Source organism: Cuculus canorus, chromosome 9, assembly GCF_017976375.1.
Source record: "Cuculus canorus isolate bCucCan1 chromosome 9, bCucCan1.pri, whole genome shotgun sequence".
In the NCBI taxonomy this organism is placed as follows: Eukaryota; Metazoa; Chordata; class Aves; order Cuculiformes; family Cuculidae; genus Cuculus; species Cuculus canorus.
Window position 1 is genome coordinate 26,385,693 of NC_071409.1, and position 25,817 is coordinate 26,411,509.

At 61.6% G+C, this 25,817-nt stretch overlaps 1 protein-coding gene across 4 annotated transcripts; it reads right to left on the reverse strand.

Moving 5' to 3' along the window:
* Positions 1-4: 4 nt before the first annotated feature.
* On the reverse strand, positions 5-25,090 carry SNED1 (sushi, nidogen and EGF like domains 1). 4 transcript variants are annotated; one of them, XM_054073876.1, is made up of 33 exons: positions 24,332-25,090; positions 19,303-19,590; positions 18,271-18,411; positions 17,438-17,600; positions 16,436-16,561; positions 16,173-16,286; positions 15,300-15,413; positions 14,966-15,079; positions 14,740-14,856; positions 14,379-14,504; positions 14,028-14,132; positions 12,971-13,084; positions 12,145-12,261; positions 11,583-11,699; positions 11,385-11,501; positions 10,768-10,881; positions 10,515-10,688; positions 10,227-10,340; positions 9,096-9,209; positions 8,646-8,759; positions 8,445-8,558; positions 7,571-7,633; positions 5,666-5,849; positions 5,464-5,576; positions 4,723-5,001; positions 4,193-4,337; positions 3,773-3,855; positions 3,069-3,155; positions 2,301-2,417; positions 1,830-1,917; positions 1,201-1,284; positions 522-559; positions 5-143 (listed from the first exon to the last, which is right to left on the reverse strand). In XM_054073876.1, the coding sequence occupies exons 1-32, from the start codon at positions 24,533-24,535 to the stop codon at positions 523-525; spliced, it is 4,101 nt and encodes a 1,366-aa protein (XP_053929851.1). In that variant the 5' UTR covers positions 24,536-25,090; the 3' UTR covers positions 5-143; position 522. The 4 variants fall into 4 exon arrangements, with proteins under 4 accessions (XP_053929851.1, XP_053929849.1, XP_053929852.1 ...); XM_054073874.1 differs by having other exon boundaries at positions 7,571-7,867; XM_054073877.1 differs by having other exon boundaries at positions 7,571-7,867; positions 18,271-18,463; positions 24,332-24,467.
* Positions 25,091-25,817: the final 727 nt, after the last annotated feature.

Sequence of the window (25,817 nt, forward strand, 5' to 3'; positions counted from 1 at the left end):
CCCAACGGGCTGGAGGAGAGGGAGAGGCTGATGCCAGACAGGAAAGTTCCCCTGCTGTGGTCAACCCAGTGAACAGATCTGATCTTCCAGGTGTTTCAAAAGCCCTTAGATGTGGAAAGTTGAAGCTTCTATTGCTTTGGACCCTGTGAAGGAGCAAAAAGAGAATGAGCCGGTGTGCAGAGTCCTCCCAAAAGCCCTGCAGCTGCCTTTTCCCACCCGGTGTGCCCGTCTCTGCCTGGGAGGGGGGAACCTGCGCCCTCCAGGGCTCCAGCTTGCACATCCCTTGGGCAGCCACTGCCCTTTCTATGCAGGAAACTTATTTGTGGGGCAGCAGAGCATTGCCTCCGGCTTCTCCACCCCAGCCACAACCAGGAGCCCTCAGACGCATGCCCGAGCCCAAGCAGCAGCGCAGCGGGAGAGCCCTTGCACCCCTCTGATGTGGCAGCGTGAGCCTGCGCTGTGCTCTCGCCTTCCTCTTTGCCCCTGCCCGCGGCTCCGGAGGACCTGGCGCAGGTACTCACTCTATGGCTTCTTCAGTGTGTGATTGGTGATTGGTTTTCTGCAAGAGAAGGGAGGAGAGCACCGTCAGCCCCTGTGCTTGCAGGGAGGGCACACAGAGCTGCCATCCTGCGCTCCTGGCGCTCTGCTCAGGGCGCCCCTCGGCCAGTCCTCCCCGGCCTGGGGGACACCGGCCACTTGTGTCCTCTTAGAATCAGAGAATGCTTTGGGTTGGAAGGGACCTTTGTAGGTCGTCCAGTCCCACCCCCTGCAGAAGAGGGAACATCTTTAACCAGGTCAGGTTGCTCAGAGCCCCATCCAACCTGAGTTTTGATGTTTCCAAGCATGGGGCCTCTGCCACCTACCCGGGCAACCTTCAACATCCTCACAGGAAAGCATTTCTTCCTACGTTCTCATCTCAATCTCCCCACTTTCAGCTGAAAACTGTTCCCCTCGTCCTCTCCCTGCACTCCCCAATCCAGAGCCCCTCCCCGGCTCTCCTGGAGCCCCTTTCAGCACTGGAAGCTGCTCTAAGGTTTTCCCGCAGCCTTCTCTTCTCCAGGCTGAACAACCCCAACTCTCTCAGCCCGTCCTCGTAGCAGAGGTGCTCCAGCCCTCGGATCATCTCCGTGGCCTCCTCTGGACCTCTCGTCCCAGGCCCCAGGAAGGCAGGCACGCTCAGCGTGCTCCTGCGAGCCGTACCTGCTGGTTGTCTTCTCGGAACTGGTGCTCTCGCAGCTCTCCTTGTAGCAGATGTCCTGGTGTACCTTGTAGACTCTCCTGTACCTGCACACACAGCAGAAGGGCGACTTGTACGGAAAACCAGCGACAGAACTGCTTTGATGAATGCGAGGGGACAGTCGGGGGGGTCTCCTGGCTTTCCTTCGGGACCTCGGTAGGGCTGGGGCTGAGCCTGCTATGCCTGACTGGGGGAACTGGGGCAGAGCAGAGCCCCCCACGCCCGGGCACTGCAGCAGGGCTGAGCCCAACCCTCTGCTTGTCATGGAGAGACAGCTCGGACCTGGGCTGCCGGGGGATCCGCTGCTGCCTGGGGGTGACGCACACCAAATCCAACCTCGCTGCCACACAGGTGGGTAACACCGCTACAGGGCTATCGTTTCACCAACACCCGTCCCTGCAGTGCGGGCGGCGGCGCAGCCCTGAGGGCACACGAGGCTGCTCAGCCTGCGCTGGGGAGGGGGCAGCTGCCAGCCGGGGGCTGAGATGGCCTCGCACGTGCTCTCCCTTCCCTGGAGCCAAGCTGCGGGGAGACACTCCCCAGCTCTGAGCACCAGGAGAAGGGGGGAGCACAACCCGCAGGCAGTACTCACAGGTAGTGGCAGGTGCCTCCTTCCCACATGGGGAATGGCTTGGTTTCCGAGTACAGCCGTGTGCACGAGTGTGGCACCTTCTTGCAGGCTGCTTGGGGAACAGGAGAGAGGAGCTATCGACCAGCCCATCTCTGGCCCTGCCTGCCTTCCCCTCCACTGCCCTGGAGGGCTGGGCTCAACAGCGCTGACCCACCAGGAGCAGCGCAGCCCCGGGCCTCACGGTGCCCGTGGGAAAGAGCCCGGCTCGCCAGGCTGCCCACGGAAAGCAGCGGGCTCAGCCAGAAATGGGGAGCAGCCCTGCACCCCTAGATCTGCCTGAGCTGACAAGAGCAGAGCCTGGACCATCTCTGCGCTGTCGGCACAGCCCTCTCCAGCGGAGCGTGGGCACGGTGGGAGCCGGGTGCTGACAGGGTGTGCTCGGGGACCTGCGGTGGGGGCAGCTCGGTGCCCCGGCAGCGGCGTGGCACTCACCCAGCTGGCAGAGCCGGCCCTTGAAGCCCAGGCGGCAGGCGCAGCGGTAGGACTCGGCGTCCCTGGTGCAGGTGCCTCCGTTCCTGCAGGGGTTGGTGGAGCAGTTCTGCCCCTCACCTGCAAAATGTGTACAACACTCATGACCTGGAGCCGTGGCACAGCCCTGCCCACCCCGGGGGCTCCTGGGAGAGCCAGGAGCAGCCAGGTGGGATGAGGCAGCCTGCAGGAGTCCCTGCCGTGCCCGCTGCGTGCCTCCCAAAGAGAGCAGAATCATAGACTCCTAGAATGGGCTGAGTTGAAGGGGACCTCAAAGCCCATCCAATCCCACCCCCTGCCATGGGCAGGGACACCTCCCACTGCACCAGGCTGCTCCAAGCCCCATCCAACCTGGCCTGGAACCCCTCCAGGGATGGGGCAGCCACCACTTCCCTGGCCCAGGGCCTCCTCACCTTCATCGTGAAGAATTTCTTCCCAACGTCTCATCTAAATCTTCCCCTTCCGATTTAAAGCCATCCCCCCTCATCCTGTCACTCCAGGCCCTTGGAAAAATCCCCTCCTCAGCTTTCCTGGAGCCCCTTTCAGCCCTGGAAGCTGCTCTAAGGTCTCCTCAGAGCCTTCTCTTCTCCAGGCTGAACAACCCAAACTCTCTCAGCCTGTCCTCATAGCAGAGGTGCTCCAGCCCTCAGATCATCATCAGGATGGTGCTGAGCACTCTGTCTGCCTGCGGGCCCTTGGCTGGGCACCTCGCACGTCTCCTCCCAGACTTACTCTTGCTCTTCCCCTCGCGTAGCTGCAGCGCCAGACTGCCCTGGCTGGACACCTCCGTGTTCTCCAGCTTCACTGGAGCATCTGGCTCTGGGCAACAAGAGGAGCAAATGTCACCTCCAGGCAGGGCCAACCCCAAGGGCAGCCCCTCCGATGGGATCCAGCCTGCCCACAGCATCGGGGGCTGCTCAGGCCCGAGACACTGGTTTAGGCTTTCCCAGTTGGCTCTCCTAGAATTAGGGTGACTGCCTCACCTTTTCTGGTGGCCTGTGGGACACGGAGCCCTGGGGAGGCAGGGCTGAGACATGCAGCTGGGCCCCTTCCCCACCCCATGGTGTGGGGTTCCCGACCCTGGCAGGACACCTTGGGATGGTCTTTGTGTCCCTGGCGTTCTTGGGATGGCAAACAGGGATGCTGGTCCTGGGCTAGCGAGGGGTTTCTTGCCCAGGCACGCTCCTCAAGTGGGAGGCTGTGCTTGGCAAGGGGGGACTCTGGGGTCACAGCTCCCTGGCTGGCTGTCACCCCTCTCCCTGGGCAGGGGTCCAGCAAGCAGGGCAGATGTTTGTCTGCTCAGGGAGAGGGCTCTGCCCTCCTCTGTGGCTCCCGCAGCTCTACAGCAGCCCGCCCGGCTGCCGCCCTGCCCGGGGGAGGCGTAGGAGATGGTGCTGGGTGACAGGAGAGGGCCAGAAAAGCAGCAGAGCACTTACGTGTCTTCACAGTGATGGATTTGGCGAGCGCAGTGCTGAACCTGGCGCTGATCCTCCCTCTGCCATCCACCAGCTCGGTGAATCTGTGACAAGAGAGAGCCACAGGGGTGAGGGGCACTGCGGGTCTCCCAGGGCACAGCCGGCCCGTGCGCTGGGGCTGGAGGCAGCTGCATAAAGCACTTGCTGGTGGCATCAGGCTCACGGCGAGCCCTGGGGCTCAGCTGTGGGCAGCATGGGGGTCTTGCTCACACGGCACACTCCTGCCTGGCTCTAAACCCCATCAGGTGAGCAAAAGGCACCAGGAGTAAGGCTTGACCCTGTGCGCACCCAGACAAGGGAGCTGGGAAAAGGGACTGTGCTTAGGCTGAAGCTTGGGCTGAGCCTTGGAGGAAGAGCCAGGAGTGGTGGGGCAGTGGCTACCTGGGGGCTGGCGAGGGCTCCTCAGCTGTGTCGTGATCCGCTAGCAAGCGGAGTTCAGGCAGGAATGCTGGAGGCAGCCTGTTGCGCAGGATCCGGGGGTGTCCAGCTTGGCTCCAGCGTCTCTCTGGAGCCCCATCCCTCTGCACTGCAGACCAAAGGCTGAGGCTTAGCAGGAGGCAGGCTGGGAGGCAGCACAGCAACCCGGCTGCCAGCCGGTCCCCTCGTCTCCAGGCTGCTACTTCGGGCTGTCTGGGGCCACGTGCACGCTCTCCCCACGCCTGGGCTGTGAGCGCCTGTCCCTGTGCAGCACCACCGAGTTGTAACTCTGCACCCACACTCCGTTAACGGAGGCAGTGCCCCACAACGCCCACTGCCCATGGCAGGAGCTGTGTCCTGTCCCCATGGCCGGCTGCAGGCACTCGCTTCTGCAGCAGCAAGTCCCCATGGGCTTGTCACGCTGTTCGTCAACTGGTTCCTTCCCCAAGCCCTGCATCCCCATCGCCTCCCTTGTGTCCCATCCCGGCACTCACGGGTGGTGACGTAGAGGTGGACGGGCTCGCTGTGCACTTGGCCCTGCTCGGTGTTCTGCACAGCCGTCACGGACAGGCGGTACCGCTGCCCGGGGAGCAGGTCCCGCACCGTGTAGGACATGAGCTTCCCATTGGGCACATAGCGGCTCTTGACGCTCTGGGTGGTGGTGACATTGATGATGTAGCCCTCCACGGCACCGGCAGGCGGCTGCTCCCATGCCATGGACACGGAGGTGGCGGTGACACGGGAGGCGGTAAGGTTTTGAGGGGGGAGAGGCCCTGGGGCAGGCAGGAGGTGGGGAGAAAAGGGGTCAGTGCCAGTGTTCTTGAGTGGTGACTGCCCTCCATCCTCACGTGCCACCTTACCAGCGTGCCATGACCCCAACGTGCCTGTCTGTGCCCCAACCAGCTCCACACCATCCAGCGCACTGGGCGGGACGCGTGGGTCCCTGCCGAGGTGGGCAGAGCCTCGTTGCCCGCTGGCACCCAGGGCTGCCCTCGCCCTCTGGCTGCCGTACAGCAGGAGATGGACCAGGTCTGCACGAGGCTGAGCTCGTGCTGGTCCTGGGCAGCAAACACCCTCTGTCAGGGGAGGACGTGCTTCTGCCTCACCTGCCCTTCTTGAGGGCTGCCTGCACGCCTCCTGCCTGCCTCACTGACAGCTTTCACCCCTTTCCCTCCCTGCAGCTGCCCCACGCCTGCCACGCGTCCCCGGCAAGGGGCAAAGGCAACCCCACTCACTTGTCCACACGTGGAAGGGCGCCGTGGCCAGGCTCTCTGAGGGGTGGTCTTCCGTCCCCAGGCCGCTCAGCGTTGTGACGTGGACGATGTACCGCTCTCCTGGCTGCAGGTCCCTGTGGAAGAGGCAGGCAGGGTGGGAAGGGGTGAGCTGGGCAGCCTGGGAGGGCGAGCTGGCCGAGCGCCTGCCTGTGCCCCCACTCACAGGAAGGTGTACTTGGCCACGCTGCTGTTGAGCTCCACGGTGCGGTCTGCCAGGTCCCCCAGCTGGCGGATGGAGACCCGCACCCTACTGACAGTGGAGTGCTTGAGCCGGTGGAGAGCCCACTGCACCGTGATGGCGCTGGCCGTCACGTTCGTGATCTCAAAGCCTTCCACCGGACGCGGTCCTGGCCAGAGCAAGCGGAGAGGGCTGCAGTCAGCCGCTGGTCATTGAGGGTCGCCTCACCTCTTCCCCACAACCCCACAAGAGGGTTCTTTCCTGCCCCTCAGGATTGGCATCCCCAGCAGCAGCAGCTCAGCGCCGCCTGCTCTGCCACACTTGCGCTCTCGTGGACAAGCGGGAAGCACATCCCACACAGCCCGGTGCCATCACGGCACCCCCGGGGCTGTCCTCTGGCCCCGGTGCCCCCCAGCTCCAAAGGAGCCGCAGAGCCTGGGCCCAGCCCCAAGTCCACTGTGCGCCCCGTTCTTGGTGCCTCCAGCATCCAGCCCCGGCTCAGGGCCTGCCAGGACGGTGTGGCAGACCCCAGCCGTGCCCAGCACCACGCCTGCCTTCTCCTCCCCTGGGCTTCCCTCAGTCTCAGCCTGCCGGGAATGTTGTCACCTCCGGGCTTTCCAACTACTATCCCTCCCTTATGGTGCAGCTTTTCTAGGTCTCATAGAATCATAGAGTGGTTTGGGTTGGAAGGGACCTTAAAGATCATCCAGTTCCAATCCCCCTGCCATGGGCAGGGACACCTCCCACTGGATCAGGGGCTCCAAGCCCCATCCAACCTGGCCTGGAACCCCTCCAGGGATGGGGCAGCCACCACTGCTCTGGGCACCCTGGGCCAGGGCCTCCCCACCCTCACAGGAAAATATTTCTCTCTAAGATCTCATCTCAATCTCTCCTCTTTCAGCTCAAAACTGTTCCACTCATCCTAATCCCTGCCCTCCCTGATCCAGAGCCCCTCCCCAGCTTTCCTGGAGCCCCTTTCAGCACTGGAAGCTGCTCTAAAGTCTCCCCACAGCCTTCTCTTCTCCAGGCTGAACAACCCCAACTCTCTCAGCCTGTCCTCATACAGGAGGTGCTCCAGCCCTCATCCCCTCCACCCTCAGTTCGCACTCAATTCCTACATCTGCCCGCCCTGGAGAGCGACCTCAGGTGCTCAGCCCCACTGTGCCCCCCCAGAGGCAGCGCTATGCCCCCTCCCCTCTGTCTGCAGAGCAGAGATCCCCTCAGGGGCACCCCCACCCCGAGCCCAGCAGAATGGTGGGGCAACTCGCCCATGGGGCTCATTGCTGGATATAATCACAGAATCGCTTGGTTGGAAAAGACCTTTGAGATCAACCGTCCCTGTCCCACTATTAAACCAGATCCCTGAGCACTTCATCCACCTGTCTGTGAAACCCCTCCAGGGATGGGGACTCCACCACCTCCTGCACAGCCTCTGACGGTGCCTCAGAACCCTTTCTGTGAAGAAACTGTTCCTGATGTCCAATCTGAAGATGCCCTGGAGCAACTTGAGGCCATTTCCTCACTAGAGATCACCCAGACCCGCTTGCAGGGGCTGCTCCAGCTCAGCCAAGCGGCACTGGGGACCTGCGCTACACTGGGCTTCGTGATGAGGAGTGACCGGCACAGCCCGACCCCAATGAACGGGACCGAGAAGCGGTCCCCGCCGTGGGCTCCCTCGCCAGCCCCTGCTGAACCACAGTTTGTTTCAGTCCCCTTTTACTCACAGCAAAGAGAAAAGCAATTCTCTGTGCCGAGCGCTATCCAAAAGCCCCAGGCTGGAATTTAGGATCAAACCTGCCGGGGTTCGGCACCGGCTGGGGCTGCAGCGGGAGGAGGCGGCGCAAGCCCAGCGCCTGCTCAGCCCCGCGATCTCCCGGGGACGCTACTCACTAGTGCGCGTGGTGAGCATGACGGGCCTGCTGATATCATTCTTGTTGTTCACGTTGCGTTTGACTGAAAAGACAGAAATATTGTAGGCTCTGCCGGAGGCTAATGCCCGCAATTGGTGGGCAGAACGACTTCGGTCCACAAAATCTGTCCTGCGGTAAGAGCCGTCGAGGGATACGTACGTCACGGCGTAGCCGTCAATGAGTTGCCTGGCGGCTGCGTCCTCAGGTGGGTGCCAAGAAATCAACACACCAGTGTCCTCCACCCTTTCCACCTTTAATGAGGTTGGTGGCAGCAATTCTTCAGGGTGTGGGCAAAAGCAAAGGGGAGAGGTAATGCCATGAATCTTTAGAGAACAGACCCCGGCAGCGAGAGGCAGAGCGGCAGCGATGGAGCACGGGGCTCTTGCTCTCTCCCTCAGCACGCGCCGCAAGGGCTGTGTGGGCACCAGCCGCCGCTGGCCCAGCGGGCACAGGAGGAGCCTGGGCGCCACGAGCACTCCCAGACACTGCGACACGGCAGCACCGTCGGCAAAGCACTCGCCACGGCACACTGGGCCATGGGTGCTGGCGAGATGGGGCCAGGAGCCCCGGGGAGGCCGGTGCCGGCGTAAGAAGCTTCCGTCGGACGCCTCAGCCTCCCCTCCGGAGGAATTCCTGAGGGCATCCAAGGCATCGCCGTCACGGCCAGGGAAACCTGTCCCCTTGGTCCTGGTGCCGAGGCTGGCACCTGCGGCAGCGGCTCAGCACGCCAGCCCGGGCTGCCCCAGCCCTGCCCACCTCGGGGAGAGCTGCTGGTCCCGTACGGTGTGAAGCCCCTCGCGGGTGGTGGCCGCTGCCCCACGCCACGTCCTGATGCCGCTGCTGAGGGCCTTTACCTTTTTCGCAGCTCTTGCCTGTGTAGCTGACTTTGCAGGTGCAGCTGTGGGTGCCGTTGCTGGACAGGCAGTAGCCTCTGCTCCCGCAGGGGCTGGAGAAGCACGGGTCGCTGGCTGCGGGACAGGCACCCAGCCCGGTGCTGTGAGCGGTGCTGGCTGGCCAAGCGGCCACCCCGCGCCAAGCCGCCCTGCCCACCTCACCTGTCTCGCAGTGGTAGCCGAAGAAACCCTCTGGGCACACGCAGAGGTAGGAGCCCCTGTAGCTCTCGCACTCCCCTCCGTTTCGGCAAGGGCTTGACTCGCAGGCGTTCACTTCTGGAGGCGAGAGGAGGCCGGTGGTGAGCACACAGGCACCCAGCTCCCGCGGGCAACACCGATGACCCACGAAGAGTAACAGGATGGATACGAAGCCCGGCGCTCGGCAGAGCCAGAATCCCACCCGAGTGCTGCATCCCCTGGCAGGCGTGGACACCTTCGAGGGATATCCATCACCTTCTTTCTTGCTCCCTCCCAACTGAAGCAGTTTCAGATCTGCCTTTCAAACCACCAGCAGTGAGCGGTGATGGCTTAGGGTCAAGGTGCCCAAGCCCACCGTTCCTGGCTGAGCCCACAGTCCAGCCTCCTGCCGCCCCAGCAAGGATGAGTCCCTACCTGTCTCACACTGGGTCCCCACAAAGCCCTCGGGACAGTGGCAAGTGAAGGTCCCCGGGAGGTCCCGGCACGTCCCGCCATTCTTACAGGGCTCTGAGTGGCACTCGTCGACATCTGGGAAGGGCAGGAGGAGAGGTGTCGGCTCAGCACCGCGCTGGGGCCAGCAGCAGAAGATGATGGGCTTGGAGAGACAGCACTTCTCCCACAACGCTCGCTACCCGCAAGCCCAGCAGCCAGAAACAGCCCCACTCCCGAGACCACCTGGAGACCACAGCCCCACGCCTGCCCCTGGGCAGGGGCTGCAGCACCAGCTGGGCACGGGGACACGGCCGCAGGGACACCCGGGGATGGCCGCAGGGACACCCGGGGATGGCTGGGCCAAGAGTCCCACGAGAGCCTGCAGAACACCACCTCCTTCAACCCGGAGCACTGTCCCACCTTCTCCCAGCCCCTTCCCACCCGAAGGGAGCTACAAGAAAGCTGGAGAGGGGCATTCTACAAGGGCCTGGAGTGATAGGATGAGGGGGGATGGCTTTAAATTGGAAGGGGGAAGATTTGGATTAGACATTAGGAAAAAATTCTTTATTATGAGGGTGGGGAGGCCCTGGCCCAGGGTGCCATTCCACGATTCTATGATCATCCTCTGCCAGGCCCTAGGCAGATGGGCCAGAGCTGCACCAGCCCATCACCCCCTCCAACCAGTGCCCACATACAACCAGGACCACATATGGAGGAGCACAGCATGGCCAAAACCGCGCAGCCTCAAGCTGCTTTCCCCCCTCCTCTTGGCCAGTAACTTTGGAGCCATGCAGGGTACTTCCCACCCAGATGCCAAGATCTGGAGCTTCTCTGCACGGGCTTAACATGCATCAGGAGAAGGCAGTGATGGAGGTGCCCATACAGCACCCATCGGAGGGGGACACAGCCCCCACAGCTGGTCAAGGCCTTAGGAGAGGAGCCCGCACCACAGATGGATCTGAGCACACAGGCAGGAGACTGAAGCCAGCGCACACGAGTGCAGGCAGCCCAGCTCCTCGCTGTGGGGTTCATTCACCGGGGGTCGGAGGGCGAGGAAGGGTTTGTTGGAGCTGCTGGTGGCAGCCCTGGAGCGTACCTGGCAGGGTCTCTTACCCGACTCGCACTGGGCACCGGTGTAACCCGGCTCACAGAGGCACAGGAACTCGGCGATGCGGTCCTTGCAGTGGCCACCGTTCAGGCAGGGCTGCGACCGGCACTCATCGATCTCTACAGGCATTTGTGGAGCGGGGAGACAAGATGAGAGACATGAGCAGCAGGTGGGGTTGCCAGGGGCCTCTGTCCGTAGACACGGGCAGGGAAGGACCCGGAGTGCATGTCCTGGGGTCACCAAGCCATGACCACAGCCTGCAGGGGATGGTGACCCAGTGCTCAGCCGCTCACCATCGCATTCCGGAGGGTCGGTCCAGACGCCCGGCAAGCGGCAGACACGGGGGTGGTTGTGTGGACTGAGGGTGTAGCCCAGCTCACACTGGTATTCAGCCAGTGAGCCCACCTTGGTGGAGTTGAAGGATACCTGGGCGTGCTTCACCTCACTGGGAACGCCGCAGTCGACCTCTGGGGAGAGATGGGGAGTGGGTGGGGCTCACGAGGCACCCTGAGCCCCCGGCCGGCAGCAGCAGCCCAAGGCCTTTACCAGATTGGCAGTGCTTCCCTACGAAGCCCACAGGGCAGTTGCACACGTAGCCCCCACTGAGGTCCTCGCAGGTAGCACCATTCTCGCAGGGGCTCAGGAAGCACGGGGAAGGCACTAGAAGAGGAGCAGAGCAAAGAGCAACAGTGGCGGAGCTGGCAGAGCCCAGAATCCAGAGCTATCCCCTTTCCCTGTCCTCCAGGAGTGTGCAAGGAAGAGTCAAAGCACTTCAGATTCTACGGAAGGGGGTTGAAAGCAAGCAGTGAGGCTTGGAGATTGAGATGGGATCTTAAGAAGAAATGTTCTCCTGTGAGGGTGGTGCAAAAGGGACTCAGGTTGCCCAGGGAAGTGGTGTCTGTCCCATCCCTGGAGGTGTTCAAGGCCAGGTTGGATGGGGCTTGGAGCAGCCTGCTCCAGTGGGAGGTGTCCCTGCCCATGGCAGGAGGTGGGACTGGATGGGCTTTAAATTCCCTTCCAACCCAAACCACTCTGTGAGGAAAGCTGCCCTCTAATGACAGGGATGGTGGTCAGGAAGCCCACAGGTGACAACATCCCTGGCAGGCTGAGACCAAGCGAAGCCCAGGAGAGGAGAAGGCATCCCCTGGCACTGGTGCACCTACCGATCTCACAGTGCCGGCCGGCGTAGCCCAGCGGACAGTCGCACTTGTACTTGCCGATGTAGTGGAAGCAGGTGCCCCCGTTCTGGCAGGGCCCCGAGGCGCAGGGGTCCGGCTTACCTGGGGGCAGAGGGCGGTGGAGCTGAGCAGCCAGCGGGGCGGCTGCCGCCTCTGCTCCCGGGTGGGGGCCGGGGGCCGTACCGATCTCGCAGTGCTTGCCAGTGAAGCGGTAGGGGCAGGAGCAGTGGTACTCGCCATCCGCCTCCCGGCAGGTGCCCCCGTTGCGACAGGGCCCCGTGCTGCAGAGACGCGGCTTGGCTGCAGAGAGAGCGCCGAGAGCGGGGTCACCTGCCGCTACCGGCACCCCGAGAGCCGCTGCCTCCCGCCAGCGCCCCACCGAAACCCTCACTGCGCCACAGTCAAATGACACTGCGGAACAGCCCTCGAGAGGGCACATGCCAAGAACCAAGGGCGCACGATGGCACCGGGGTCTGTTCCTGGGGCCAGAAGCTCCAGGGTATAAAGAACTCCAACACTCAGAGTGTTGTGTAGGAAACAGCACTTGGATCAGCTGCTGTGACTGCTGGGCCAGGAAGGGAGCCATGCAATCCTCCCTCCACCCCGTGGGATGGGATAGGATGGGATAATCTGCACCTACTTCCAGCTGCAGCTCAGCAAGCAGCCGCTCATCTCCCACAAGGGTCCAAGCTCTTCTCCCACCCCCTGCCAGGTCCTGGGGCCGCAGGGAGCTCCGTGCGGGTACCTTTCTCGCAGTGCTTGCCAAGGAAGCCTCGAGGACACTCGCAGGTGTATGAGTCGTCGTGAACCTCGCAGGACCCCCCATTCAGGCAGGGCTCCGAGTCGCACGGGGATGGCATCGCTACAAAGCCAAACACAGATTCATAGAATCACTTGGTTGGAAAAGACCTTTGAGATCGTTGAGTCTGACCATCCCTGTCCACTACTAACCCAGATCCCTGAGCACCTCATCCACCCGTCTGTTAAACCCCTCCAGGGATGGGGACTCCACCACCTCCTGCACAGCCTCTGCCAGAGCCTGAGAGCCTTTCCATGAAGCCATCGTTCCTAATGTCCAATCTGAACCTGCCCTGGCACAACTTGAGGCTGTTTCCTCTTGTTCTATCACCTGAGCAGAGCTCAGCACCCACCTCACCACACCCTCCTTTCAGGCAGTTGCAGACAGTGATGAGGTCTCCCCTCAGCCTCCTTTTCTCCAGGCTAAACACCCCCCGGTCCCTCAGCCGCCTCTCAGACCCCCTGTTCTCCAGCCCCTTCCCCAGCTCCGTTCCCATCTCTGGATGCGCTCCAGCCTCTCAATGTCCTCCTTGGAGTGAGGGGCCCAAAACTGAACCCAGGATTCGAGGTGTGGCCTCACCAGCACCAAGTCCAGGGGGCCAATCCCTGCCCTGCTCCTGCTGGCCACGCTGTTTCCAAGGTACAGGCAGGGGTCCCTGAGGATGTACGCCCAGGGCTGTGAGGCTACTCCCCAGCTGATGGTGGCATCCCTGCTCGCTTCCCACATGTCCCTCCCCAGGACTGGGTCCCGCATCCCTGCGGACAAGACTCACTGTGGTTGGTGCCGTAGTCAGTGTGGCAGACGCAGAGGTAGCTCCCGCCATACTCCATGCAGTACCCGCCGTCCGGGCACTGTGTGTTCATGTTGCATGGTGTGGTGGTGACTTCTGCAAACACACGGCCAGCACCGGCCTCCATCAGCTGGCGGCAGGAGGGCATCCGGCTGGCTGCCTGGCCAGAAACGGCAGTCTCCTAACTTTGCAGGGTCTGGTGAGATGGGGGGGACTCTCTGCACCCCACATTACAGACAGTACGAATGGCAGGGGACAGCCTGGATGTCCAGTGAGCTTTGGAGCAGGAACACAAGAAGGCTGTGGCTCCCCTTCCCAGCCAGGGGAGCCAGGCTGGGGCCAGGGACTGGGAGAGGTTCAAGGGAGAGCGATGGAGATGAAAGCATTGCCTCCTCACCAGGGGACAATATTTCACAGAACCATGGAACGATTTGGGTTGTAAGAGATCTCAAAGCCCATTCAATTCCACCCCTGCCATGGGCAGGGACACCTCCCACTGGATCAGGGGCTCCAAGCCCCATCCAACCTGGCCTGGAACCCCTCCAGGGATGGGGCAGCCACCACTGCTCTGGGCACCCTGGGCCAGGGCCTCCCCACCCTCATCATGCAGAATTTCTTCCTGATGTCTAACCTAACTCTTCCCCCTTCCAACTTAAAGCCATTCCCCCTCATCCTGTCGCTCCAGGCTCTTGGAAAAGGTCCCTCCCCAGCTCTCCTGGAGCCCCTTTCAGCACTGGAAGCTGCTCTAAGGTCTCCCCACAGCCTTCTCTTCTCCAGGCTGAGCAACCCCAACTCTCTCAGCCTGTGCTCATAGCAGAGGTGCTCCAGCCCTCGGATCATCTCCATGGCCTCCTCCGGACCAGTTTCAACAGTTCCATCTCCTTACACTGGGGATTCCAGAACGGACACAGGGCTCCGGGTGGGGTCTCCCAAGGGGGAGGCTGGGGCATGGGCAGTGTCTCCTTGCTTGCCTGCAGCCTGCCTGGCTCAAGCACCCCAGAGAAGAAGCACACAGAGCAAGTGAGAAGCCTTCACCTACCGAACTCACAGATGAGACCAAAAAACCCAGGCGGGCACTGGCAGACGGTCATGTTCCCCTCCAGACAACTGCCCCCGTTGCGACACTCGCAGCCCTCCCAAAGCTCTGCAAGAGAGGAGAGGGAGCTTTCCAGGACCCTTCCTGTCGGTGGGGGTGGGACAGCCCAGCAGCCTTGCTGGATGACACCCAGAGGGGAAACTCAGGCAGGTGGCAGCCAGCAGCCCCCCAGACACCGGCACAGCCTCCTTCAGTGGGACAGACCCGCTGTTCATCCAAGAACCTTCTCTGGAGCACAAGGGCTCTCCTAGAGAGAGATGTGACACCCCACCAGAGAGCTTCCTCGGAACTCACTGTCTCGACAGTCCTGCCCGGTGTAGCCTTCTGGGCACTCGCAGATGTAGCCCTGCTCTGTGTCCACGCAGCTGCCCGCGTTCTGGCACGGCTGGGAGAGGCAGGCGCTGGGAACGCGGGGCCCACCTGCCAGGAAGGGCGAGGATGAGCCGGAGCCATCCCAGTCCAGGGCTGGAACACCCCCTGTCCTAGGGGAGCCAGCCCAGCTTCATGCCAGAGATGCCATTATGGGATGGAAGGAGCTCCGTCCTGACAGCACCACGACTGCCCGCTGGCGTCTGGCAGTGCCGAGGGCTGATGCAGCCCTGTTTTAGCCATTCACCCCTTCCCACCCAGCTCCACAAGGCACGTTCCCACTCACCGTACTGGCAGTTGTTGCCATAATAACCTGGGGAGCAGGTACAGATGTAGCGGCCAGGACGGATGTAGTTGCACGTCTGCCGGTTCCGGCAGCTCTGGTCCTTGCAGGAAGATGAATCTGGGGGGGAAGTAAGCGAGTGATGAGCAAAGCCTTGACCCTGGGAGAGGGGCCGTGATGGAGCACAGGGGGGACAGTCCCTGGCGTGGGTGGTGGCAGAAGCAGGTACCGGTCTCGCAGCGCTGTCCCACGAAGGGCTCCAGGCACACGCAGGTGTAGTTGTTGAGCAGGTCGACGCAGTGCCCACCATTGAGGCATGGGCTGGACTCGCACTCGTTCACCTCTGCAAGGCGAGGCCGGGAGAGGCGGTCAGGGCATGCATGGGCACTGCCTGTTTGCTTGCTGCCTCCCATCCCAGGCGATGCTCGGGAGGGGGAAGGCGACAGCCAGAAAAAAACAGTGCCACTGGCAATGCCAAGCGCTCCCCTCCTAAAACTCCAGCCCAGGGTGAAGCAGGGTGGGAAGGTCCCCATCTCCCACCAGTGCGTGCTCCTGCCACCCACCTGTCTGGCAGTCTGCCCCCGTGTACCCCGGCTGGCACGAGCACGTTGCCGTCCCGTTCACCGCCTGGCACCTCCCGCCGTTCTGGCACACCTTACTCTCACACGGCGACTCTTCTGCAGCAGGTCACCGAAAAAAAAGAGAGGGGGTATCAACCCAAATGCAGGACCAGCATGTGACATCCTCTGCCCGCATAACGATGATGGGGCTCGGCAGAAAGCTTGGAGCCATCAACGCACCCTCTGATCAGAGACAGCAGCCAGGGCTCTTCCCACAGCTCTTCCCCAGGCCGCGCAGCCCTCTCATCCCCCTGCACCTCTGGGATGCCAGCAGGATGCACCGGGCACCTCTCCTCCCGCCCCCAAAAGTCAACTCCTTGCTTATCTTCTCCATCACCATGGAGGCTCACTTTGGTGGCCCTTCCACCCACAGGCAGAGGCCATTGGTATGGGAAAATGGCCACTATTCTCCCTGCCAGGGACTGGGAGAGTCCCTGCTGGCTTTGAAGGACTCGGGACCAGAGCACCACCTGTGAAAGCAGGGCCTCTGAGACTTCTGTTGGAGCTCTAACTGCCAGCTTTTCTCACTAAGGGAGCAGTGGTGGGGAAAGGCGCTGGTGCCAGCGCTGAGCCGAGCCCTCGGAGGAGCCGGCTGCCAGCGGCAGGAAGGGTTCACAGCCAGGACAAAGTTTCCTTTGCCTGCAGCGAGCTGAAATCCAAGCCAGCCATCGCAATCCACTCGAGCTCAGCAGCTGCCGCAGAGGCCCTGGTCTCAGAAAGCTCTCCCAAGAGTGGCAGTGCCCCCCACGCCTGAAGTCTCTGCTCTTCACGTGCACCAAAGAGCCAGCCCCACCGCAGCGGCAGCGCTGCGCTCACCGGTCTCGCAGTTGGCACCTCTGAAGCCCGTTGGGCACCTGCAGCTGAAGTTGCCGGCACCATTGAGGCAGGTGGCTCCGTTTAGGCATGGGTGGGAGAGACACTCATCCACATCTGTAACAGAGCCCCAGGTTGGGGCAGAAGCTCAGGGTACAGACAGGGACAGCCACGCAGACAGACAGACTGCCAGCATGGAGCGATGATGCCAGGATCAAGACCTGCTCCCCTTGGCAAAGCCCCAGGAGCTCAAGGCTGGCACTCACCGATGTGGCATCTCTTCCCGGTAAAGCCGGCCAGGCAGGAGCAGGTGTAGGAGGGGTTCCCCGTGATGCAGTCCTCGATACACTTCCCCCCATTCAGGCAGGGCCGTAGCGTCAGGCAGACGGAGGCTGTGGGGACAAGGAGTGCCCATCATTAACCCCTGGCCCGGCACAGCTCACCCGCCGCCTTCCTTCCAGCCGCGCCAGCGCCGGGGGCTGTCCCCGCGCCCGCCCGGCTCCCCGGGGTGTTTGGGGGCCCACGGGGGCTGCCGGCCTCACTGCGGAGCAGGGAGCGCTCCTTGCGGGCTCCCCTGGGACAGGGGACAGTTTTACTCCTCCTGTGCAAGGGGGAGAGCCCTGCCAGCTGGGAGGACGTGGATGTGCCCTCGCTTATCCGAGGGCAGAGGGAAAGGGGGACGGGAGAGCCCATGTGCACCAAACCGACCGGTAACGCGAGACACACGCAAGCCATGGGTGGGAAAATATAGCCATGGGGGAGCAGGGACAAGAAACAGAGGCCAGCGGCTCAGGAGGGACGAGTCCGGACCCCCAGGGTGAGGAGCATGGCCCAGCTCTGGCACCCCAGCAGCACAGGGAATGCTGGCACCCAGCAGCCCTTCGCACGGCTCACCCCAGCATCCTGGGTCTTACAGATGTGTGCATCCCCCAGGGGTGCCGGCCAGGCTGGCGGGGTCCCGCCTGGGCGCTGTTACCTCCTCCCCAGCCTCCCTCATTGCTCCCCGCAGGCTCTTTTCATCTCAAATGTCTTCCTCCCCGTTTGCTCTCCCAGTCCCTTCCCAGCCCCGGAGCACCCGTAGGTGCCGTCCCCAGCCACGGCGGGTGCTGAGGTTGGTCCCCCCGTGGCTGCCTCCCCGCCCTCCCCAAGCCCTTCGAGCCGTTTCCTCCACCCCGCGGAGGTGGGGGTTGAAGGCAGGGAAAGACGGGGCTGGAGAACAGTGTGGGGTTGGGTTGGGAGTTAAATAAACCTAACTGCTGTCCTCTTACTTGTATTGCTGCAGCCCCCCACTTGCACCTGGGCATCATCGATTCTGAACACCCAGCGCCCGGGGATACCCACATTTGTCGTCATCTCCACGTCAGCGATGTCATCGGTGCGGGATCCGGGGATGTTGAAGTAGCGCTTTCCATCACCGGCGTTAAAACCTGCCTGGGAGGACAAGGGCAGAGGGTAGAGACATCACTAGCACACAGGGAAGGCAGCTGGAGCACAAAGACTCGTCTCTCCTGCCCCTTGGTGCTGCCAGCAGCATCGCTTGGACCAAGCATCCCCTTCCACGCGCCACCAGCCGGCGCTCGGTCCTGTCCGTGTGCCAGGACGCCAGCCGGCATGACGGGGCAAAGCAGCCACCCTGCCCGCCCTGTTCCTCCCCTGGGATTCAAACCCCATCCGCTTCCCCTCCACCTGCAGCATCCTGCCTGCTGCCGGGCAGGGAGCCAAGCACGGATCAGCTGCTGGTAAATTCACACATCCAAGTGGGGACTGGAGTTTTTGCGGGTGTGGCTGTTGGCTTTTTTTCCTCTTAAACCCAACAACACACACAAGGATGAAATAAAAATACAAGCGAAAGCTGTGCTGGCTGCGGCAGCCTCTCTTAAAGGCTGAGGTTAGGAAGGAAAAGGGACTACGAGGCAGTAGCCAAGGCAAAGAGCTGTGGTTTTGGGATAACAAAGCCCCCCTGTATGGTCTCGGCGTTGGGAGCCAGAGCACACACGGATATTAAAGAACTTTCCACCTCCAAAAAGCCCAAACCAGGAGCTATGAGCTTGCAGAGCGGATGTGCTACCTGGACGCCCCAGGGGCTGCGTTTGCTTCTTACCTGCGCTGCGATGCCACCAAGCCCGGCAAAGTCCCCCCCACTGCTGGCGTGCATACCCGTGGTCCAGGTGATGGACTCATAGTTGAAGATGGTGAAGGAGAGTTTGCCATCTGTGATGAGGACGATCTGGAAAGTGTTTACCTGCAGCAGGGAGGGGAAGAAAGCAGTGAGCGGGCAGGAGGGGGCCGAAAACCTGCCAGAAAAGAAAACGTCGGAAAGAGCAATGAGCAAAGGGGTATTTCTTTGAGCCTCAGCCCTCCTCTGCAAGAAAAGGCAGTTGGGTTTAAATTATTTTGAACTCCAGGTTTGGAGTTCAAAGGTGCTGCAATCCCCCCTCCCTGTGCCACACCTCAAACAGCAGAACAGCTCACTTCTCTTCCCAAAAGAATGGGAAAAAGTGGCTTTGGGGCCTCTGGAAGAAAGGAAATCCCATCCTGCAATGGGATGCTGGCGATTTGCAGCCTCCGCACAGCACAAAGACCTCATCACTCTCTACAATTCCCAGAAAGGAGGTTGTGCACGGTGGGGTTGGTCTCTTCTCCCTGGTAGCCAGTGACAGAACAAGGGAAGATGGCCTCAAGATGTGCCAGAGGAGATTTAGGCTGGACATCAGGAGGAATTTCTCTACTGAAAGGGCTGTCAAACTCTGGCAGAGGCTGACCAGGGGGGTGGTGGAGTCCTCATCCCTGGAGGGGCTTAAAAGATGAGTAGATGTCGTACTTGGGACATCATCTAGTGGCAGATTTAGCAGGTCTGGGTCAATGGCTGGATTCAATGATCTTAAAGGTCTTTTCCAACCAAAATAATTCTATGGTTTCAAGAGGAGGATTTGGTTTTATCAGCCTGGCGCGGCTCTGTCATGGCAAGGCATCGAGATGGAGCAGCCAGGCTCAGCTTAGCCCTGCTGACAGCTCCGTGCTGCACACAGCATGAGCACTGCTGCCAGGGAAGGCACCAACGCTCTGGTGGGACGCTCCTTTCAATAAAAAAACCCTACCCCAAAAAAGCAGCTGCTCCGTCCCAGCTACTCACAGGCGAGAAGGAGTTGCCCCCAAAGAAGGTGACTCGGTACCAGGTGGCAATGAAGACCCACTGTGCGGAAAACTCAGGGAACTCAGGGAAATACTGCACGATGTCCCTGCTCGCTCTCTCCAAGATGGGCTGCTCGGTGCTCTCCCGGTAATACACATCGCCCGCCCGTCGGTTATCCACATCCGCCCAGAAAGCGGCCACCACACGCCGGTCCTTGGAGATGGGGAAGGCCACTGGCGTGAACTGGGAGACCTCCTTCAGGAATGAAATGATTCCATTGTTGTTCACCTGCAACAAAGGAGGGAAAGAACTTGGGGTAGAGTGGCTGGGAAGCTGCCTAGCGGAAAAGGCTCTGATGGTCAACAGCAGCTGAATGTGAGCCAGCAGTGGCCCAAGTGGCCAAGAAAACTAACAGCATCCTGGCTTGGATCAGCCATAGGGTGGCAGCAGGAGCAGGGAAGGGATCGCCCTCCTGGACTCGGTGCTGGTGAGGCCGCACCTCAAATCCTGGGTTCAGTGTTGGGCCCCTCACTCCAAGAAGGACATTGAGGGGCTGGAGCGCATCCAGAGAAGGGAACGGAGCTGGGGAAGGGGCTGGAGAACAGGGGTCTGAGAGGCGGCTGAGGGACCGTTTAGCCTGGAGAAGAGGAGGCTGAGGAGAGACCTCATCCCTGTCTGCAGCTCTGGGGAATGAGGCTGTAGTGAGGTGGGCGCCGGGCTCTTCTCTCAAGTGACAAGCGATAGGACGGGAGGAAGTGGCCTCAAGTAGCACCAGGGCAGGTTTAGGTTGGATATTAGGAAAAAATTCTTCACTGACAGAGTGGTGAAGCCCCGGCAGAGGCTGCCCAGGGCAGTGGGGGAGTCTCCATCCATGGAGGGGTAGGGGGGGAACTGATGGTTGCACGGGATGGGCTGAGAAGGCTTTTCCAGCTGTAATGATTCTATGAAAGAAATGGGCAGCCATGGTTGATTCCTGCTGCCATCGTGTTTTAGAGGCGCTTTTCATCTCACCTTTCTTTCCTTCCCCCCCCCCCCCCTCCTCTTTCCACAAATATTGGAGCGCTTCCCCTTCCTGCCCTTGGAAGCACAGCCGTGCCCCGGCACCCGCAGCCCCCCACCCCGCTCGCTGCAGCGTGGCTGTGGGGAAGCAGCCGCCCAAACAAACCCAGCCCTGTTCTCTGCCTCGGCCAGGCCAGGGGAAGGGGGAACAGCTGAGAAAACTGCGGCTGCCCCAGTGCTTTAAACAAACAGCGCCCAGCACGCTTGGCCAACCCACGCTGGTGCCTGGGGGGACGAGGGGCTGGGGGATCGCTCCCTGCTCTCCTCCAGCTGACACGCAGCCTGTGGGGCTGCGATCCAGGGCAGGGAATAGCTGTCACCCTCCTGGAAAGAGGGTTTTGCCAGGCTAGGGGGAACCTGGCTGGGCAGCAATCCATCAGTGGGCACGCACGGCGCTCAAGAGCACTAATGGGCTCAAGGTCACCAAGTGCCACCACCCCACGCAAAGGCCATGGTGCTGGCAAGGTCTCAGCAGGCTGCTCTTGTTAAAGCAGAGGATGCAGCCACCCAATGTGAGATACTGTGAGCTCCGAGCCTTTCCAGCACTAATTCCCCAGCACAACAGCCTGAGAGAGTTGGGGTTGTTCAGCCTGGAGAAGCGAAGGCTCCAGGGAGACCTTAGAGCAGCTTCCAGTGTTAAAAGAGGCTCCAGAAAAGCTGGGGAGGGGCTCTGGATCAGGGTGTGCACGGGTAGGATGAAGGGAAAGCTTTTCAGCTGCAAGAGGGCAGATTGAGATGAGAACTTGGGAAAAAATGTGCCTTAGTGAGGCCCTGGCCCAGGGTGCCCAGAGCAGTGGTGGCTGCCCCATCCCTGGAGGGGTTCCAGGCCAGGTTGGATGGGGCTTGGAGCCCCTGATCCAGTGGGAGGTGTCCCTGCCCAATTCAGGGGGTGGGACTGGATGGGCTTTAAGGTCCCTTCCAACCCAAACCATTCCATGATTCTAATTAACTGGAGCAATTAGGGTCTTGGGATGCCCGGCCCAGGGGCACGTGGCACAGGGTGGCCCTCAGGGAAGAAGCCAGAGACGGTGGATGCTGCTGCCTGGGGTGCTGTGTCCTGTCTTGGGGATGCAGTAGGATGGGGAAAGGGAGGAAAACCCCTGCCTGGAGACACAGTGAGTGGGCAGGGATGGATGAGAAACACTCTGGCTGTCAGCCCCCTGCTTCCCAGGAGCAGCTCCAGCCGCCCTGTTCCCCTGCCCAGGAGCACCCAGCACCAGGCTGAGCACCTGGCACGCAGCACCGGGAAGTCCCGGGAAGCCCTCGGGCTGCAGGGTGGGAAAGAGGAAGGCACAGCGCAGGCAAGAAGCTCTCGAGTGGTGAGAGCAGCCCCGGCACGCAGGGGCACGCAGCGGCATCACGCTCGCGTGCCAACAAGGAGCTGGGAGCCCGAGTCCTGCCCGGAGCCATGCCGAAGCCAGCGTGTCTGCACACCCAGGCCAAGAAGCGGGGCCGGGCTGCGAGGGCCACCAGCAAGCCCTGGGGAGGGTCCCCAGTCCCCGAGAAGGGTCCCCAGCCTCTCCATGAGAACACGGCACAGCTTTTCTCATGACTAAGGGGAAGAGGATTCCTGTTTCCCAAAGCCTCCGTAACCCCACAGTGTCCGTGGAGGAACATTCTTCCCCTGATTAAAGCAAGATGGGAGAGAGACGGAGCCAAGAAAGACTTTTTTGTTGTTGTTGTTGCTGGTTTTTGCAAAGGAGGAGGGGGTGGTTGGAGGCAGCCTGGAGGTTTCCAGGTGAGCGCAGCCTCACGGCAGCTCCTCCGGGACAGCGGCTCCTGGGAAGAGCAGCCTGGCCACACAGAGCTCCAGCTCGCCCTGCAGAGGAGGACACATCACCCTCTGACCCCTGCGACCACTCCAGGTCCCAGAGCTGCGCTGCAGATCCCATATGGGACAGTCATCGTGTCCCCTGACTTTTCCCAGCCTCTTCCATTCTCCCACTGTGGCTCAAGCCCCACAGCCCAGTCCCTCCTGCCCCATGGTCGGGCTGGTACCTTCATCAGGGGGAAAAAACCCCACTGGTGGGGACCAAGGAGCTCCTGTGCACCCAATGCTCAGCCGTTCCCTCTGCCAGATGGCTCTGGATCATGGGATGAGCCCAGAAACCAGCGAGCAGAGACCAGGACTTGGGAGGATTTGCTGCGCCAGCCATAAGCCCAGGGAAGTTGTGGCTGCCCCATCCCTGGGGGTGTTCAAGGCCAGGCTGGATGGAGCCTTGGGCAGCCTGAGCCAGTGGGATGGCAGGAGGGTTGGAACTAGAGGATCATTAAGGTCCCTTCCAACCTAAACCATTCTACGATTCTATAAGCTGGCGTGGGGAGCACAGAGTCCACTGCAGGGCACCCAGGAGCCACCGCAGGGCACCTAGGAGCACGGGGGCCACCACAGGGCACCCAGGGGCCACCCCAGCCCGAAGGGCTCCAGGAACAACCAGGCACTCGGGCTGCTCCAGCCTGATGGCCACAGCGCTGGGGACACGACGGGCCAGGCATGTGGGGCTCTGCCGCTGCATCCTCTCCGTGTGGCTGTGGGACTGCAAGGCAGCGTGTTACAGGGGTCCCAGCAGCCCAGATACCACGGGGAGGAGAGGAGGCGCGGGATGTGCTGAGCGCCCAGCCAAGCCCACTGCAGCACAGCCCAAAGGGCAGCTGTGTTTATCCTGCATCACACCCAGAGCCCAGCCACCGCCTCCTCGCCATCCAGGGACACCATCCAGGGACACCATCCAGGGACACCATCCAGGGACACGGCACGCCTGCTCCAAGCTCTCCTCGCCAACCACACTGGGCTCCCTGACAGCAGGACCCTGGCAGCATTGCGCTGCCGGGCGCGGGTTCCACCTGGTGGGTGATTTCTGGCTCCAGCCAGGGTGAAGCCTCTGCCTCCCTGCAGGGCGAGCGCTTTAGCCGGCACCCCTAGTGATGCCACCGGGCCAGGACCCTCCCTGGGCCACACTGGCCATACCAAGTCGTGGTCCAGCACCCTGAGCCCGGGGCTGGCCGCATCTCCCCCGCCCGTTATCCCTCTGATGCTCCAGGTTGAGCGGGGACCACTCGGCGGCCCCTGGGGAAACCCAGACACACCTGGATCCACTCGAGCGGGATGGGAGTGTGGAATAAGGGGAGTAAGGGGGGAGCAGGGGAGGGCTAAAGGGGGGCAAATTAAAGGGGGTGATGGGGGGAATGAAATAAAAGCGGGGGGAGAATGAAATGGGGGGTGAGGGGGAGACAAAACAGAGGAGATGAACTGGGAGGGGAGACAACGGGGAAATTAAATGGGGTGGGCAAAACAAGGGGGAAAATAAGGGGGGGGCGAAACAAGGGGGAAAATAAGGGGGGGGCGAAACAAGGGGGAAAATAAGGGGGGGGCGAAACAAGGGGGAAAAAAAGGGGGGGGCGAAACAAGGGGGGAAAAAAAGGGGGGGGCGAAACAAGGGGGGAAAAACAGGGGGGGCGAAACAAGGGGGAAAAAAAGGGGGGGCGAAACAAGGGGGAAAAAAAGGGGGGGGGCGAAACAAGGGGGAAAAAAAGGGGGGGCGAAACAAGGGGGAAAAAAAGGGGGGGCGAAACAAGGTGGGAAAAAAGGGGGGGCGAAAAAGGGGGGGCGAAACAAGGGGGGAAAAAAGGGGGGGCGAAACAAGGGGGAAAATAAGGGGGGGAGAAACAAGGGGGAAAATAAGGGGGGGAGAAACAAGGGGGAAAATAAGGGGGGGAGAAACAAGGGGGAAAATAAGGGGGGAGAAACAAGGGGGAAAAGAAGGGGGGGACGAAACAAGGGGGGAAATAAGGGGGGGACGAAACAAGGGGGGAAATAAGGGGGGGACGAAACAAGGGGGGAAATAAGGGGGGGACGAAACAAGGGGGAAAATAAGGGGGGGCGAAACAAGGGGGAAACCGAGGAGGGGGATGAGACAAGGGGTGGGATGAGACACGGGGGAGATGAGACAACGGGGGAGCCCGTACTCACGTAGAGGCCGGTGTGCCCCGCGCCGAAGAAGGGGAAGGGCAGGGCGAGCGGGCGCAGCTCGGAGCCGCCGTCGTCCTGCTTGCGCGTAGCCGCGTCGCCCTGCGCCGGCCCGAACGGGTAGAAATCCGCCAGGGGCACCTCGCCGCCGGCCCACAGCCACTCGCCCAGGGCCACCAGCACGGCCCAGCCCGCCACGGCCCGCATGCTCGCCTCTCAGGCCGGCACCGGCCGCCGCATGGCCGGGAGCGCCGAGCTCGGGGCTGCCGGGGCTCGGGGACGACCGCTTGGAGCTCTCGGAGCTCGGAGCCGATTGCTTGGGGAGCTCGGAGCTGGCTGCTCGGAGACGACCGCTTGGAGCTCTCGGAGCTCGGACTCGATCGCTTGGAGCTCTCGGAGTTCGGAGCCGATTGGTTGGAGCTCTCGGAGCTCGGTCGGAGCCGATCGCTTATAGCTCTTGGAGCTCGGAGCCGATCTCTTGCACCTCTCGGAGCGGTCGGAGCTCAGAGACGATCGCTTGGAGCTCTCGGAACTCGAAGCTCTCGGACCTCAGAGACGATCTCTTGCAGCTCTCGGAGCTCGGAGCCGATCGCTTGGAGCTCTCGGAGCTGGCCGTTCAGAGCTCGGAGACGATCGATTGCAGCTGTTGGAGCGGTCGGAGCTCGGAGCTGGCCGGTGGGAGCCCGGAGCGGTCGGAGCTCGGTGGGAGCTCGGCCCCAGCCCCGCCGCAGCTCCCCGCTCCGCCGCCGCGCGGGGCTCCTTCAGGCCGCGGCCCCGCCCCCGGCTGTTTGCATAGCGGGGCGGCTCCAGCCAATGGGCGCGCGGCGAGGCGGGAGGGCGGGGCTTAGAGGGCGGGGCATGCAAATGAGGCGGGCGGGGGGGGGCGGGGGGTCCCCCATGGGTCCCATCCCCTCCGCTCCGCTTCCCCCCGCAGAGGGACCCCAACCCACCCCCTCAGCCCCCCAGGACACACATGGGTGAAGATCCCCCCGCTGCCCCCTCTGCTCCTGTAAAAATAGGGCTGGAGGGGGGGGGGAAAAGAGTGGAAGAGGAAAAAAAGAGTGAAAGAGGAAAAAAAGAGTGAAAGAGGAAAAAAAGAGTGGAAGAGGAGAAAAAAAAGAGTGGAAGAGGAGGAAAAAAAAGCGTGGAAGAGAAAAAAAAAAGCCTGTTATTTGCTTTTGCTATTTTTTTTTTTTGCACCCCCCCCTTTTTTTTTTTTTTTTTTCAGGTGCTAAAAATATTATCAGGAAATTCTTTTCAGGAATGCCATGTTTTAAGTTACGCTTGAAGCTGAAGGGCCTCTTTGTCTCCGCCGGAGGAAAAAAAAAGAGAAAACAAACCCACACCCACCCTACAGTTGTCAGCAGCGAATGGTTTTATCAAAAAAAACTGAGCTCCCCCCAAAAAAAAAAACCCCAGTGGGATCCCCCCCAACACCCTCCACTGCGGGACTCGGAGGGTTAATTTGTTGCTCATGGATTAATCTGGC